At 27.3% G+C, this 19,395-nt stretch overlaps 1 protein-coding gene across 11 annotated transcripts in view; it reads left to right on the top strand.

The window, feature by feature from the left end:
- LOC105257841 (potassium channel subfamily T member 2) overlaps window positions 1-19,395 on the top strand; it is a 142,789-nt gene that overhangs the window by 89,226 nt on the left and 34,168 nt on the right. For 9 of the 11 annotated variants that reach the window (XM_020029542.2, XM_020029541.2, XM_020029538.2 and 6 more), the window contains exons 2-5: window positions 7,667-7,746; window positions 9,567-9,666; window positions 11,250-11,448; window positions 19,011-19,085. In XM_020029542.2, the coding sequence (XP_019885101.1) occupies window positions 7,667-7,746; window positions 9,567-9,666; window positions 11,250-11,448; window positions 19,011-19,085 (454 nt within the window). The remainder of the gene's footprint in view (window positions 1-7,666; window positions 7,747-9,566; window positions 9,667-11,249; window positions 11,449-19,010; window positions 19,086-19,395) is intronic. The other 2 variants (XM_020029539.2, XM_025407294.1) reach the window with 2 other exon arrangements.

Below are 19,395 nucleotides of genomic sequence, written 5' to 3'. Positions count from 1 at the left end.
ATGTTTAGTTTCTTTTTACACAGAATTTATGAAAAAAGGAACTGAATATATAACTACGTATAATATATGACTTGTTTTATCTCTATGATTATTTTATCATCAAAATAATTTTTCATTACAAATTTAATATGGATTTATTGTAGAAACTAAACGAAAAATACACGAAATTGTTTTATTTTATTTCATGTCAAATATATGATTAAAAGAGATATTTTATCATTATTAAAAAACCTATTCCATTAAATGATATTTATAGTTCCTGTGCCTATGTATCGACACAACCAAAAACTGCATTTGTTTTTATTTAATTATTATTTTTTATTGTCTATGACCTTGCATGATACAAAACATTCTGTCAAATATTTGTATTTATTTGTTTTTCTGTTGAATAATTTTTATATATTTTGAGTATTGAATGCGAAAAGTAATATTTTATATACAAGGTGTTTCAGGATTAAATGTTCTAACTTAAAATATAAATTTAAGACCTCGAAACAAGAAAAAATTTTCCTCTGGAGGTGTACCCATAAACATATAACATTTAGTAATTTTTTACATATTAGCATATGATCAGCGAATGCAAATATAATATACAATCTTAACATCATTATTAGATTTTTATAAAAATTAATAAATAAATTTGTATTGTAGATTTGCATCTCATAGATATGTAAATCAGTTTTTCTCATGGAATAAATATTAATAAATATTTATAAATAATAAAAATATATGATGTAGTGCATATAAATAATAATTACAAATATTAAAATATAAAGGAATATTCACATAGAAAAATATATTAAAATGTACGTATTAACATTATTACATGTATGTATTAACATCTATTGCTCATGAAGAATACATGAAAAAAGAATATATTTTTAATAAATACAGATTAAAATTATTAGATAATTATGTGATCTTACATTTAAAAAAATATATTAAATTTCTGTGTCTTAAAAAGAATGAGTAAATGAGGGAAAAGAGAGAGTGTGTACAAAGTTATTTATCAAAATTCAATTAATTAGTTACAGCTCACAAATATGCAATAATTATCATGTGTCAATATAACTCATTTGATTTAACAAATGTTCAAATGTAATTAACCGTACATAATTATACATGATATATCAAGTAATGCCAAAATATTCCGATTATTCTAAATACAATAATATAATTCTCATTTTCTCAATTCTCATAAGTATTTTTTTATCTATCAAATATGCAGATTATGCAAAGAACATTTATGTACATCGACATAAATTTTCCATTTTCTTATACTGTCAACACTTACACATAAACACACACGTAATGAGTAACACTTTGTGTAACGTTGCTCGTTTATGCAATCGATATTATTGCGAGTGGAATGGCGATCGATATAGCGTGAAATATGGCAGTGGAAGGCAAATCTGTTAGCTTAAGTTATATAATTCATAGAAAGATGCACGAAAAAATAAACGCGTGTGTCAGTTTGCCGAATTTTTTACCAGTATGAAACCATTTACGATCATCAGGTGGATCATAAAAATATCGGATCGACATAACATATTTCACATTTCGATTCAAATCCAATGACTGTAATCTGTTTTTTATAGATTCTCTTTATTTTGAGAAAAAATATTCTTCAATGTGTAATATCGATTCAGGGAGGTTGACCCATTTTTCTTTCATTTTTTAGGAAAAAAAGAAAATTTATAAGGAAATTAAAATAGTAAAAGCATATTACACGATTAATGAAGTGAATATATATGAGAAATTAGATATTACTCATTTAAAATATAAGATCTACGTTACAAACTAAAAATTAATGCTCTATTTAATTTCTTATTTTGAACAGAATTGTTATTTCAAATTCTGCAAACTTATCATTGAAAACTTTATATTTTTTCATATATTAATAACTTCTCAGTTTCGTTTATTATAATTTTTCTGGAATTTTTTGGGTATTGTTATAATTGTGTTTTTTTCTTATAATTTAACATAATATATGCGTATATTATTTAATACTTTTTCAGACAATAAACTTTTTTGTTTTATTAATATATTATAAAAACAAATTTTATTGTAATGCAAAGAAACACAGAGAGAGAAATTAATTACACAGTGATGATTATAATAATGTGCAAAAATAATATTCATTTTCTAAACGGCTACAGCTTTCCATTATCCAATCCTTCGATGAAAGTTTTATCAAACTCATCGATGACATGCATTTACGAATAAGTCAGGTGACGATGTATGAAAGATGGAGTTCATAAATGCCTCTATTTAAAGACCAACTATCCGTTAAACTTCCAATTTGTTAGTCTAAATAATGTCAACGGTGCATGAAACATCTGTATCTGATAGATGCGGCGAGTTTGAACGAGGAGAAAACGAGGAGAACGTTAGAAGTTTACTTAAATTGCTTGAAGTAAAATTTCTCTGAGAGAGAAAAAGAGGGATTCTGATTCTTGAGAATTATTTTAATAGAGGCAAAATTGATGAAATGTCGCAAAAGGATCAATTGCCAAAAATAAAATGGAAAAATTAAATTTTTTCTAAGGAATGTTTCTCTTTTTGTAATTAAATAATTCAAAAATCTTTGTAATAAAAATGAAGGAATTACTATTAATGATTATATTTGACTATTAATAATAATATATTTATAATAACAAGCAAATTTTTTATAAGAATGTTATTATAACTTTAAAGTCTAAAAATAAAACATTATTTTTTAAATAAAATTATTTTAATTAAAAACTTAGAAGTACTTAACATATTAATCTTATATTTATAATACATTATAATAAACTAAATAATGCTAATTTTAAATAATATAATATATTCTGGATATGAATTATAATACTGTAATCATAATCTATAGATGTTAAATTAGTTGAAAATGTATACTAATATAATATGATAAGTTCAAGAAATTCTTATTTTTTTTTTTTTTAATTTTTAATGATCCTAGAAAATATCCAAATAAATTTAATGTACCTCGAGAAGCGGAAAACCGGAATTGCTTGTGTGCTTGCTCTTCCTTCTTATCGAAAGTTTAATTAACCGGCAATTGCGGCTTTTCCACATTAAATGCTCTAATACTTTATTGGTATATACAAAATAGAAACTAATAATAGCTCAAGGATGATTAGTATATAACGCGGTTGAATCTTGAATCCTTTTTATACAATTTAATGTTCTTTTTGTCATTAAATTAATGAAATTTAGTCATTAAATTATTAAAATCAGAGATAATAGCGTCGTCATTCACGCTAAGAGCTTAATAATAAATTCATACCCACCATTACACAAAGTGCAAGTTTGCTTTGTTAAATGCGAAAGGTTTATAAGAAACGAGTTGACATTTTCTGGAATTCATTACTGCGAATTGACTTTTTAGTGACAACTCAATCTAGACATCTGTTTTATTAAAATGAAAATATTCCGTTCCATTCAGAACATTGGTCGTTTCTCTTTGATCACGTGCGAAATGGTGGAATATGCATATTAATCCGCAATTCAATGAGCAGATAATTGTACGTTTAATTTAACTTAAGTAAATTGCTCATTTATTCATTTATTCTCAATTATTCATTTTTATCGTGCTAATATGACTGGATATGTACAGATAGAAAATATTAACGATTATTTATAAATAAGTTATATACGAAATTTGTTTGATGTTCAATACATTAGTATCCTTTACTTTAATTTAAAAGTAATTATGTATGATATAATTGAGTTTAATAATTAGAATAGGTTCGCAATAATTAGAATTTAGAAAGAAATTTATAATTCAAAGCAATATTATGTTAATTTTAAGTATACATATAATTTTAAATAAATAGAAAAAATAAAGCATTTATTAAATTTATTTATAAGTTAATGGCTTTTTAAAATAAAGATCAAGAGCGTTTTGCGAACTCAAGATTGAATGGAGAATCACTAAATTCCAAAGATAATAACGTGTTATTGTCTTTGGAATTTAGTGATTCTCCATTCAATCTTGAGTTCGCAAAACGCTCTTGATCTTTATTTTAAAAAGCCATTAACTTATAAATAAATTTAATTAATGCTTTATTTTTTCTATTTATTTAAAATTATATGTATACTTAAAATTAACATAATATTGCTTTTTTGTCCATTATTTGGGCGAGAAACTCCGCTGACCAATTTCATTGGCAGAATTTTGAACATTGTGGCTTCTAAAGTAATTATTTTAATTAAGCTTGAATCTCCTTTCTGATGATTAATATCGCAGATATTAACGAGTTTTTTTGTTATTATACTTTGGGATTAAATAAACTTTGCTTTATAACGTTGAATATTTTTTAAATATTGTGTATATTTAATGAGATATATCTATCACAAGTAATTATAAATAATGTACAATCACATATGTTAATATAATTGATGAGGTAATTGATGATATAATTTCTGATTTATAGAACCAGACATGTATTGATGCGTTTCAAAAATTCAATATAAAGATACATTTTTCATTTAAATTTACTACAAAAATTAACTTTAATTAATTTTAAGCCAAAGTTAGTTTGCGATACGCCAAGAAAACACCTACAATAGACTAATCTCTTACTCTTCACGAATCAATTCCAGCTTCGATAAGATGAGTTGCATCGGTTTTACTGTGCATCCTCCGGGAAGCTCGATGGCAAATGTCATCTCGCGAATCCCAGAATGCAATTTCAATTGGAAATGATCGCATCACATCTCCATACAATGTAATTAGAAACGGCGTCGTAATGAAGCTGTCAATTATCATCCGGATAGTGCAACACGTCGTTTCCATTCTCGACTTGACGCGAAACGATCCTAATAACGAGTGATTGACGATCATAAATATTTTGATTTATGGACTTTCACACGTTGCCTGAAGAATTTGTATCACTATCATTCACTGTGATGGAAATTTGATTTTGTCGTTAAATACAAACGTTTTTTTTTCAATGCAGACAAGCGCTTGATATCAAAATACATATTAAAATGAGCAATTTAAAAGATTTTTTATTCCTCCCTTCTCTTCTTGAATATCTTGATTGCTAAATTAATGATCTTGTAGAGATTATTAATCGAATATTTATTATGAAAATCTTGGATATATACATAAATAATATTCAATTCTTTAGAGAGATTAATTTGACCTTTATTTAAATTTCTCGTTAGCTTTAAAGATTTGACAATGTTAGAGAAAGGAAACAGAACTTGTCTGTAAACATGACGGGTTCAATCGTAGCGATGTCAACGTATTCTTTTAGTCCGCGTGTCCTCGAAACAAGAACATCGGCCCACGTATTTTGTCAGTGACATTATTCATGGTTCACTAAACGTGCCTTTCTCGTTTGCACAGCCGATCGCGTTAAATTATCGCGTATCATATAGAGACTGCGACAATATTCGTGTGCGAGACTCGAGTGATATTGATATATCTCGCTTTGTATCGTTCGCAGAATTGTCAGCTGCTCTTGGAGAAAAAAAAATTCCCAAATTCTTCAAACTTGACAATCGTTTAACATCGCGTAGCTTTTCAATGCAATGTTTCCTGTGAAATTCCCGTGCTGTTAAAATACGTCGACGTGTCACTTCCCGTTAAATGTTTACGAACTCAATGATTTTGAAACAGTGCATAATTTAATGCGATATTTCAATCTTTTTGTCGTATGCCAATTTTGCACTAATAATTTAAAAATGGGAAACCTGTCGTTTTATTTACCAATATTGTAATTTTGCAGCTAGGTCGATCAAATATTGAAAATTATTTAAATTTAATTTAATTAAGCTTCACAGACTTTTTAGTACTTATCGATACATTCAGAAAAATTTATAAGCATTAATTTCAATTATTACATGCATGGTAAAATTGGCAAATAAGGGCCAAGGCGCGGTAACTGGAGCGCAAAAAAGAAGAAAAAAATCTTTTTTTTTTCTTTTTTTTATTATTTATTGATATATTTACTTTTGTTATATTATATATGCATTAAACACATTTATTGAAAATTAAAATACAAATAATTAATACTATTGTATATATATAATTAAAAATACGGAGGATAAATGTTAAAACAAGAAATTTTTTTAAAATTCTTTTCCAATTATATCATAAATTTTATTTATATCATGTATATATATTTTAGAATAGAGGATATAAATAAAATAATTTTGCATATTTAAAAGATTGTAATAAACTTATATACATTAAACATATATTTTGAATTCCTAAATATTTTTATTATATGATACATATTAAAAAGTTTATAATAATTTGACAAAATAATCTCCTACTGATTTTGTTGAAATGGAATCATCGGTATTCCATTCATCCTATATTTCATAAAAAAATCACTAATTAATTATCAGTTGATGTCATGCTACATTGAGAAAAATTTTGCGAGCGTCCGCGAATTTCTGTCAACACTTGTCTTTTGAAGCGTGCAAAAAGTTGAACGCCGGCTCGTTCATCTCGATTGGCATCATTTCATTCCATCGGCTCTCCGCGTTGAGGACGAATAGCCTAGGTCAGGCATTCGTGACGTTATGTGGGTCAAAGAACCAGTTCAACAACTAGGAACGATCGCGTACGACAGACCGCCTGTCGACGCCGGCCTGGTGACGTCACGCGACGCTATTCTCGGCACCGCCGACGCATTTACCGCGGCTAAAAATAAGGACTGCGGCGGTGCACGACCGAGCAGGCAAAATTACTAATGAGATCGGCCTATTCACTTTGCTGCAGTAGCGACAATAACAACATGGATCATTGCACGCTTGCGGTTTCGTTCAACCTGCAGTCCAAATCGGACGAATGCGAGAGGGAGTATTAGCAAATTGATAATTAGCAATTGAAAAGAATACAAGTGAGATGAACTGACATATTTGAATTATGAAACAAATATATATATAATTATATAAATGATATACACTCTCAATTAATTTATATATTATATAATTCAGGAGGGAAAATTATGTTATTATGCAAATTATTAATCGTTGCATCCAATTTAAAACTTTATGCGGCGGCATATAAAATACGTGAAATAAATTTCTCTTTTTTATAATATTCGACAGATATAATAAGCGACATTAATAAATTTTTTCAAACGACATAGAGCTGTCACATAATTTACACTATAATCAACATGTGTCACAGTTTCTGTAACGAGTCTTATACAAATGTTATTTTATAATAATGGAAGGGAATGACTCATGGGATATAATATAGTTAGATAACAGATAGTAATAATGATAATTTAAATAGCATACGTGCATGTCGCACTATTGCACTGTTCAATTAATTATGCCAGCTTAATAATACAGCGACATTCTCCTTGTCGTTCCTTTGATCTCTAAATAGTTCCGGTCGACGAGTCTCCATAGACATAGATATGCGTATTCCCTTCTGATTACACATTATATTTATATTTATAAACGCAAATGTCGATGCAGATATGCATACGTAAGATTGCTATAGAATATTATTATAAAGTTTGTCAATAAATAAAAACTATCCATAATGCGTGGATAGTTGTATATGCAACGGATATATGGAGTTTACTGAAATTATTTAATATAATAATTGCGTAAAATTGGATGACATTATAATTAACATCTACAAAGTTTGCGAAATCTGTTGGCAATAATGTCGTCATATGTCTGTTTTCAGAGTTCGCGTCGAATATTATGTGAACGAAAACACATTCAAGGAACGGCTGCAGCTGTATTTCATCAAGAATCAACGTTCGAGTAAGTAAACATTCATCATTCATGTGTGTTTATAATAAATTTATAATTTTATAGATTCTAAATATAGCGAGAAATTTTTATAAGAAAGCTATAATAAATATTTATTTATATGTAATTCCTAGAATCTTTATTTTAATGCGTAAAGATTGAAATAGAAAATATTAATTGCGCTAAAAAAATTAATAAATCGTTCGCAATATTTTAGTTTAAAAATTAATATAACAAAAAATTCTTTGTGTTCTATGAAATATATTACGTATTAATGTATTTAATCACATATTTTATCGGTATAAAAGACTCATATCTACGATTCTATCTCATGCTGCTTAATAGCAGCATTATTTTCCGCATTATATCGTAACATGCGAGATATATTGATTAAAATATGTTATGTTTCGATTATATATTATTTACTGCTTTTATAAATTTTTCACTTCTCTTTCTAATTGAAAATAACTTATATCAAACATTATATGATATATTATGTATACTTTTTAAAATATTATTCATTTATTATTAAATTTTAGAATACGGTTAGTGCTGAATTTTAAAAGCAAAATATAATTAATATAATAGAGAGAAAGAGAAAGATATATCGAGATGGGAAGAGAATATTTTAGAAATAAATATTACATCCCTAGAAATATATCCCAAGCTTAAATCATACCTTCCTTTCTAATGCTATCTTTTTGTTAAATTTGTCGCCGCCGGAAATAGCCGGATTGTCGTCGACGTTCTTTCGGCGTATCGCAAAGCGATTACGATTGCTTCCTTTCGAAATGGCCAAGCCGTTGCGAAAGGCAATTGCAAGGATATCGCAGCCATCATCTTCGTATATATCCTGAAAGAGCACAATCGTGCTCTTTCAGGATTGATGGTGGTAGTCGATAATAGATATTGTGCCACCACGAATTCCTCTTGCCTGACCTTTGTACCTGACCTGTGCATTAGGACGTCGCGTCGTGAACCCAACAGGTCAATGCTTTGTTGCTCTTTGTGGAGTTTGTTGCGGACAACTGGTTAAAGCATCTCGTTAAAACTATCTGGATCGATATCTAGTCTAAGCTGGCCTTCAATCTGACTCTCAGTGTGTGTGAATCTTTAGCGTATTACGTAACTTTTAGGCTTTTAATAGTAAATTGATAAATTTTATATACATATTTTTTTATATTATTTTACATTTTATTACTTCAAACTATATTTAATATTAAATTTACAATGAAATTTATATTATTTTCAAATAAAAATAAAAATTGTATAACTTTATACAATATATTTTACTCTTTATTTACATTAAACTAAAATAAATTTGAAACTTTGAGTTTTTAAATAAAATTTTGAATTTGTAAATAAATACATTTACAAAGTATAAATAGTTTTTAATTAGGCATTTTTTATATTGAAAATCGAGAATTAAATGTAATTTAACTTTGAGAATAAAGAAAATTTTGAGAATCTCGATGTATATTTTAATAATATTTTAAAAATATTTATGTGTAAGGGGAAAAAGAAAATTCCCAACATATCGATAAGATATATAAATAAAAAACTTATTGATTGATAAGGTAATATAAAATAAAGTGCTTCGTATGTTTTAAAAGCCCACTTAAATTTAATGTGAATTAGAGTTTACTTTATTTTTATTGTTTTCTTTATTTTATTGCTTCTTGATACATGTAACATAGAAAATAAAAGCAAGAATCTTTGTGTAGAGATTTTTTTTAGAAAAAAAAATAAATAGAAAGTTATGGCAAATACAAAAATATAAATTAAATAAAAACGTCAAAAATAACGATAGGAAAATAAAATTTATGTTTCAGGCTTGAGGATACGACTTGCTAATCTCTTCTTCAAATTACTAACATGCTTCCTGTACATATTCAGGGTTGTTACCGACACCGACCCAACATTCGCAGCATGGTAAGTAACATTCAATACCCAAGTGAATTCTTTCAAATGTCCACGAGAGAGTCAGTGAGTTTCACATCACTTTCAATTGCAGTAACAATCCTTCAAGTGGAAAAGCAGATATCGCATTTGACTTTCTGAAATGCTTAAAGATCGTTGTTTTATTATCTTTAAAATTTAAGAGATATTTTTAATATTTATAATATTTAATAAAGTTTTGCATTTTTTTCGCTTTACTTGTCTTATGCGAAAGAAAGTTTACAGTTTTGTATGAATATATAGAATATCCTAGCTTTACTGTATTTTATTTCAACTATAGAATTTTTTCTCAATATATATCTAAAAAAGTGTTGTTTTTATGCAATAATTTAATAGCAATTAATTTTTCATTTTTATTGAAAGAATATATTTATATTGATGAAAAGAATAAACAATTCTAAAATAACAAAATATAGACAACTTGGGATATATTTTTTATTTTAACAGGAACGACCACTGATGTTGAAAATACAGAAATTGCTTCATTTAGTTTCTTTTCGTTTTATCGTCGACGGTTATTCGGAAAAATTTTATCTCCGCAAAGAAAAACTCGTTCCAACATGAGAGCAACATTACATTCATGTACGATATGCATATCATACTGTGCTTCTAACATGGCTGAGGATAAGATGCAGATAAGACTGTATAACGAATATGACATAGCGACGTGATTGTTGTTTATGTTTATAAAAGCGGTATTCTCTCCTAGAATATTTTTCTGACATGCTTTTACATTTTCTTAAGAAAAAATATTAATATTATATAATTTTTATAATTTACAAGTAATTTTTAGAATTTATAAAAAGTAAGTGTCATTTATTCTGCAAGTTTATTTTCTACGAATTCTAATATATTACTTATGTAATATTAATAAATTGATTAAAAAAATTATATGATTATATAAATTATAGATTATATAAATCATAAGATTTTCTTTTTAAGAGAATATAAAAAAAATATTAAGAAAATCTTGTTAAGAGAGAGAAATTTCTTTCAAAAATTTGATATAAGAAATAATTTATTGCAAGGTTGTAATTTTTATCATCAGATGTCTATCAATTCTAAATTGTTTGTTGTTTAAAATTTTGTAAAAGAACTCCCATCGACCTTGGTTGATATCCTTTAATGTAAATTTACCAAAATCTCTTAATACTTGAGAGTAACTTCATGATTAAGCTTCCGATCAAATTTCCGTTAAGGGGCTATTGATTCCGAACACTCCGAGGGAAACTGTCACTGACGGGAACGGCGATCTTAGTGAAACTCCCTCGCATATACAAGTCTCACATTGATGCAAAAATTTCAATAGAAGACGTATGTTCTGATTCGCTTGTATATATACCTTTTTTCACCGCATTCGGTATCGGCGTCCTTCCTATTCTTCTCACACAACGGTGATATTTGAATCCCCGATGCAATCCAAGCGACACACTTGATATCGAAAACCTATCGAACTCGTTCGGCTCGTTCACGCAAATATCGCGCGACAATCTGTGTCCCTCTCTATCGGCATATCTCATCCGTCACTTATAATTCTTCTCTTTTTCTCCTTCCAGTTACGATTGTATGCCAGGCAACAAGAGCGAGTTTCTCGTGTCGCAAAACTTGACGGAGGAGGAGTTTCAGGATCACCCGACCATCAACTGGGATGCGATTGTCTGGGTCAGAAGACCCTTGGAGCTGTGGGTAGTTCAAGTGATCTTGGCGATGGTGTCGTTAACTGAGGCCTTGTTACTCGCTTACCTCGGTTACAAGGTACGTTATTTATCACTTTTATTTCAAAAGTAATTTTCATTTTTCTTATTCGACATTTTACTGTTATAATTGTTATCTGGACACGCTCGTTATTTTATTGCCTTGCTTCGCGAGGAGTTTTATGGTTATACTATTTCCTCTCTCAATTTTTTTATCCATTTAATTAGATGTTATGTTAAAATATAGATAAATATATTAAATAAATTATTAAATAGATCAATATATTAAATAAATAATATATTAAATAATAATATTAAATAAATAATTAAATAAATAATAAATATAGATAAATATATTAAATTGTATGGAGAGAGAGAGAGATAAAGTTTCATATATCAAAAGTTTGAAATTGATGTTTTGTTAAATTTGTGTTTCATTAAATTAAAGTAATTGTTTTCTATTAAATTAAATGACGACGCCTTTTATAAAACCATAAAGCTCTTTATCTATCTATATCTAAATTAATCTTAAATAGTTTTAACGCAGTTTTAATTTAATAAAATGAGTAAAATATATATTTTTTTTAATCAATAAGTATTTCGTCATTTTTATATGATATATATATATATATATATATATATTTTTTTTTTTTTCATATCAGTTACACATATATGCATGATTTTGCATGAATAAATACGATATGCGCTTAATTAAATTCGCTATACTTCGTCGTTCTGCATTCTTTAAAATAATTTTAAAAAATATACAAGAAATACATTTTTTATCTTCATAAAAGTATTGAATATCGAATGTATGACTTACTTTGTTCAAAACTAATTTCTATAAGTTTTATAAATCGATATTTTAAATCGATTGAATACGTCGTATTGTGAATCCAACGTGCAATATCTCACGAGTATTATTTACTTTCGTGATCTACTTGTTCGAAAAGAAAACTGTATTAATTTATCTCAATTTATGTGTCATACAAAGTCCCATATTTGAGTTTAAAAGTTTAAAAAATTAATCAGAGAATCGTCAAAAGTTTAAAAAAATTAATCGAGAAACGTTCTTGCCTAAACTTTTCGAATTGCTTTTCGAATTTTCTTTCTTTTAAACTTGAAAATTTCTTGACAAAAAAGCTGCGATGTAAAGACAAAAAACAAAATAAAAACTGATTTAATAAGGTTTGAAAAATGCTTTTATGTTTATTCGAAATTCAAATAATGTTTTTCTGCTTTATTTCGATTGGAAAAGTAATCTAGAAAAAAATTCGTGTAGAAAAATTATAAAATCAAATCATGTTGAAGTAAAATGTTAATATATTTAGAATGCATATTATATAAGTGTTTAATCACTCTATGTGAATTTGATAGAAATTTTAAAAAGACGCGTTATTATCAATATAAAATTTTCATTATTCTAATACATATATTGAGATTATATGTGAGATATAAATTTTATATATGTATATATTCTTATACATATATTATTATAAGATTCTAAATAAAATTTTGAAATAATTTTTTATATAACCGTAAACTAATAACTTTTAAAATATAGAAAAATGTTTTATCCAACGATAATTTCCATACGCGCGTGCGTGTAAAATTCGTGATATAATCTATAACGATCTGTGGCAACTTCGTCACGCTATATATTAATCAAAATGCGATGATAAGTCGCTAATCAATAGCATACAAGCATATTAATAGAAAATATGCCGTTACTAAACTTTATAATATACTTTGGTTGCCATGAAACTTAAATATGCATGAATCTAAAATCAATAAAAAGAAAATGTGAAAGATAATACATGTTTCTAAGCAAACTAAGCAAACTAAGAATTGTATAATAAATGCCTAATAAATTTAAAGCACTAGGTTTAATTTACGTTTTTGTAGATTTCGAAATGTTCCAATCATCAAAGTCTTCGACGCAACGATTGTTGAAATCTCCGCATGGTATTCGTAAATATTACTTATCAGTTATTGATATTTTTACAAATTTGATTAATTATTATTTAATATAAAATATAATATACATAAATAGGGATATCATCAATATATTATTTATAATTTAAAATTTTAAAATATTATTAATAATAATAAAAAAAAACACTCGCAAAATATCAGACAATCACACTATCGATGTCTCTCTCTCTCTGCGCGAGAAAGTAAATTAAGATTGTATAAATATTAGTATTCTATATTATATAAATTCTGACGTTTCTTGGTGTCTTATATGCATATGGATGCAGTTGCTGATGTTGCGGTTGGGGAAAGTAGCTTAGGTTGACGGCAACAGAGCGCTTCACGCAAAATCGCATCAGACTCCCTTGTTTATGAATTTAGCCGCGAGTTGTGGAGGGACTCGATGTCGAAACTCCTTCGGGAGATCCGGGAATTAGCAGGGTCATATATGCGGACGCAACATCAGTGATGCGAATGCATCGAGTCATGTCACGCGTAATCGCGGGCCCATTGTCCTTTGCCGCAAGGGAATCGGGTTATAATCCGGTTCACAACTCCGGATCGCAGAACGCTCGAGATATGCAGATCGAGGTTCCCCTTTTCCGTTCTTCACGCTCGTTTCCTTCCGCCATTCCCTTCCGTCATTCTCGATTTGCAAAGTTTTAGAGTCTTCTTTTACCGGATTCCGGAAGAAAACGAAAGCGTCGCAAATGGATTCTAAAAAGACGTCGTTAACTGCATGACTGCCCTGGATTATCTTAGGTTCCACGGCAAATTAGACAATTAAAGTTAAGTATTGCGTGAATTCACTCTCCTGTGAATTCATTTCGCTAAAAGCAGATTTTAAAAGTCCATTTCACAACCAATCTCCAAGTTTAATGCGCGACGATGTAAATTCTTAAATTCCTCGCACGTGGAAGAAATAGAAGAAAAGAGATTCGTTCATCATTGATCATATCTTAAAAATTATATAATATTAATAAAATCTTTTTTTTAAATGGCAACTAAATAATTTTATTAAAATTGAACAGATATTTTTAATCATGCTAATTTAAGAAGTTAATTTTTTGTGACATTTTTGATTGCATCGTTTTTATTAAAAAGCTTATTGAAAATTGCATTATGAGAAACACTTTTATCTCATGTGCTAGTTATAGAAACTCTAGTTTTTAAGCTAAAAATGAAAACAAACAGACATTAAATCCGCTCTCTTTTCGTTGGCGATGAAATTATCTTAAATTGCATCCATCGTTAGATATTCGTTAGTTTATAAATTTCAAAAACGAATATTAATTGTCACAGAATTCTCGAAAGGCTTAATTCAGTTATCATCTGAATGCAGAGTCTCTGCAGAGCTATAAGCTACATTTGCGTTTGATACGATGAATATAAAAAAAGGTGCGATCTTCCCGCGGAGACTTTTTATTGAGAAAAGCATCTCGATGCATTTTTACGTTCCTAATTCTAGCACAAATTCTCATTCCAGCGCAGTCATTGCATTGCCAATGTTTCTTTCCGGGACTAATGATTTTCTTTCATAAGAAGATGATAAGAGGAAAATAGATAGAAAAGAACAACGCGGAAAATTCAAGATATTTATTTGCAATGACTAATAGAACCAAAAGATAATATCTAAATAATACCAAAAGATCAAATTTAAATAATATCTTAAATAATATTAATATAAAATAGATAAATGCACGTATTATTTTAATCATTAATCATTAATAGAAAATTAATAATAATGAAATAATATTATAAATAAATTATATTTGAGTAACAATAAAATTAGAGTCGAAATTATCGTGGATTAAAATTTTTTTCGAGAAGAAAAAGTATAGAGGTTTTCTAACTTTAAATATACAAATATAAATTTTATGTTAATATTAATATAAATATAATCGGAAATGTATTAAGCAGATTTTAATTAAGCGAATATTCCTTAATTAAAGCAATTTAGAACTTCATTTCAATTTTACATTTTTTAAATCTTTTTACATATCATCTTTCTGTATTTTTAGTGATATTAAAAAGTACAGAATTATTCCATGTTGCGTCGTGTGTAAAAATCTAGTAGTCCGTGTAATATTAAAGATCAACGTGTCAAAAGAAAAGCGTCAGTAGGTGCGGATAGCACAAGATTTATGCTTTTCCTGAAATTCCCTGCTCGCGCTTCTGTCTCAAAGGCTTTGTTTGCAGCATAGGGATGGTGATTGCGCTCGCAAATTGATGCATCTTGAAGTCAATATAGAAAACAAATTACACAAAGCAGATTACAATAAAGCAATTTTCTTAGATATAAAAAAATTGCTTTCGTGAACTTTCAGTGTAACATACACTTATACATATTTAATGTGTAAATGGAGTGAACAAAGTTTACGCGGTTTTTTATTACGAAAAATTCTCTTCTTAATTATTTACTTAAATTCTCTTCTTAATTATTTACTTAAATTTTTTATTTGTAACTTTTATAGAGGAAAATTACATTCATTAATCCCTCATATCTGTCTCAAAATAAGTACTTCATGTATATATTATCATGATTATTAACAGGAATATACAAAGTATGTAGTTTTTCTATTATTAATTAAATGACGATAACGACGTGTAATTAGATTATCCGAATTTATTACTTAAAAATTTATTGGATAAAATTTAAATACCCGTTAAAAAATTTAAAACAAATATGTCGAGGAAAGCAGATATATATGAGAACCACATATGAATGATAATTTACCTATTCATGGACTCAAAGGAATACCTTGTCAGAATACATCAGCAAATTCTATGATCCTGTCGTAATCGTTTACACGGTGCCGTTGAAATCACTTGGGAAGCTCATGCATCTGTACACATATACTAATCAAACATATCTTTTCAAAAGAATTTCAACTCGCTGTAAAGCCAAAATGAAGGATTTATAGCGAAAAAAGCGCGAGACTAAGATAATCCAATAAAGACGTCATGTACTTCGCGCGGAAATTTTTAGTTATAAATTTTTATCGAAAAAAAGAGGTCGAAGAAGAGGGGATAAGATCGATGATCGTTTAGAATACTTTGCACAGCGTCATTGGATTGCATCAGATGGACTGCATCCCTTGCGGCTTTTATAAATTAATCGTTCCGCTTCCAGCAACTCAAACGTAATTTAATTTTGTTTATGAAAAACGAAAGTCAAAGAATTTTATATTGATCCTACAGAGAATTTTACACTGCATCCTATAATCCTATCGAGAAATCCGTAAAAATTTGAAACGTTATACTTAAAAGTAGATTATCGAAAAAAGTTATTTACAATGCGTGTAATATATTTTAATATGCGTAGAATATAAAGATTTAATAACTTTTCATAAAAGATAATATAAGAGAAAATTCGGTTTTTATTAATTAATTATTTTTATAACAACATATTGTAATTGTAACAATAATTCGCAAATTATATCTTTAATCAGATTTATGCAATAAAATATAAGATTTATATCTCAAATATTAATATTCTTAAGTTTGATAATTTATAAGAATAATCGAAATTGCGTCAGAGTGAAATAAATAATTTAATTAGAACTACAACATATGTGCAATTACGCTTTCCCTATAAAAAAATCTGATGATAAGTGAAAGGATTAATAATTTAATTTGCACGGAAAATATACATAACATGAAAGCAATTTTTTTAAGATAATTTTTTTTAGATAAAGAGAAAAAGTGGAGTAGCATATGTATGTCGCGAAACTAATCCATTTATTATGTGATACGTTTTGCTATTTAAAAGGCTGATAGGAATAAACTTAACATGTTCAGTCTCTATCGTGAAGTTGCAGTATGGTATACGCAATGCTGATTGCTGTTGAATATTCCGTGATAAAACAAGATGGTAATTAGAAAGTATTTCAAGACGCGCTATTATTTAGAACGTTTGCATAAATGAATATTGTTTAACAGTATGCACTGGATGCATTTCTTATATTATACATGTATACATATATATTAGTATAAATTTAGATTGTTTTACACAAGACAATATATAAAAGAATATTGTGATCGTAATTTTAATGAGAAAATTTATCGCGATAAATATTTCTTAATCAAAATTTTGTAAAATTTGTATCAAAAATCTAATTTAACAAGATATTAACGTGACAAATTCAATGTATTACGTCCAATTTATTCTTTAAACGTACTTATACTAAAATTCCAATTTACTTTTCTGATATATCTATCGTTGCATATGTATCTCGTATTTTCTTTCCATTATTAATTTTATTAATTTATGTATAAAGATCAATTTTCTTTAACAAAATTTACTTGTATGACATTTTTCTTTATTTTTTCAATACATAAATCTTAAATTCTATTTTTTTCAAATCTATTATCATTTTTTAAAGATCTATTTAACTATTAAATTATTTAACTACTAAATTTTAAAAAATTTTATTAAAGTAAAATTATTTAAAATTATTTAAAATATTAATTTTATAAATTTGTTACTTTTATTTAATTTTTATTAAATTTAACCTTTATGGTGGAGAATAAGATAAAACTAAAATTTAAAGCTTTTCTACTTTTCTTTTCTAATTCTTTTATATAAAAATGAAGAATGAAATAATGAAATAATGAAGAAAATAAAATAAAATACAGTTACAATATATTCCTATTATAATAAATTATATAAAAAATTCTAAAACAACAATCTTTTGATAAATAACATGTTTGGTTAGCGATACAACGAGATTCGTTTTTTCCTTATAAGATGATTTCATTATAAATATAAATAAAAGATGTACTGAGATGATACTTTCTGTTCTAATTAAGAACTTACTTTCTATGAATGCGAAACTTTTATCCGGATAAAAAGTCAGTCGTTAACGTCAAAGTATGACATGTAATACGATAAAAGGTCGCGGTTTATGCAAAAATGTAATATGCACATCACGTTCTCGACAAAGTGCACAGGAGAAAGTATAATATTAAGTCAACAGTCCCGGCGAGTTCGACGAGATGAGATGAAGTTCCTGATTTGATTACGCTCGTATTCTCCTTAAGTTAATTAGCACTGACGCTGATGCGATAAATGATATTTTTTATGAAGCAATCTGTAATATATGATTTCCAATTAATTCTTTTAATGTTGCGTCTATTTACGTTTTTATATTTGGTCATGCTGTATTATAAGCAATTTTCCGCCGTTTGAACGATTAAATAGAGATATCAAATATATTTATATAAGTTTTCCAAAGAAATAATAATAATTAATTAAATTCTGTATTTAATTATTAATAATAATTATTAATAATAATTAATGTGTATATAAAGCACAATCCAGTTTTTGAAATATTATGGATGAATTGTTAATCACTAGTGTGCTAGACGTAGATGTATATACATGTGTGTGTATATGTGCGTTTTTTTTAAACTTGTTGTTAATCACGCAAAATGGTTCATGATAATATAAAAAAATAAACAGCAATTCAAAAATAAATTATGAGAATCTGTTGAAGTTATTAAGGTTGGTTTGCTTTCATAACATTTTTATGAGATTAGAAAATGCAGAACGGCGAAGCGCACGTTTACTTTTGGAACGTTATTCGCAGTTTCTACTTTGATAAAATTGTCGCTGGGTATGTTGAGCTGTCCTCGTAATGTTCACAGGGAAATGTCTGGCAGCAGCTTCTATCCTTCCACTTCATCCTGGAATTGGTCAACACAATCCCATTCACAATCACGGTAAGTCCTTAAAAACATTACACTTGTGCTTTTAATTTTATTTTTAGAATTTATTTTTATTCTACATAAAATACACAATATTTGCTAATAATATCAAAATTTAGCAAGCTTTTATTATCTTTATATCAAATATACATATATATAAAAAATTGTCAAGTCGCTGATTTGTAGAAAATTTTACATATAATTTATTATAATTTAAAAAAGTATATAAAATAACATTCTGTATATTATTAAAAATTTCTTTGTAATTTTCAATTTCTAATATATTCATTTTAGCATGTATTATCTGTTTATTAATAAAAAATAA

This window comes from Camponotus floridanus, unplaced genomic scaffold, assembly GCF_003227725.1.
Source record: "Camponotus floridanus strain SB8 unplaced genomic scaffold, Cflo_v7.5 scaffold17, whole genome shotgun sequence".
NCBI lineage: Eukaryota > Metazoa > Arthropoda > Insecta > Hymenoptera > Formicidae > Camponotus > Camponotus floridanus.
The sequence above is the reverse complement of the archived record's forward strand: the minus strand, read 5'-3'. Positions and strand labels throughout refer to the sequence as shown.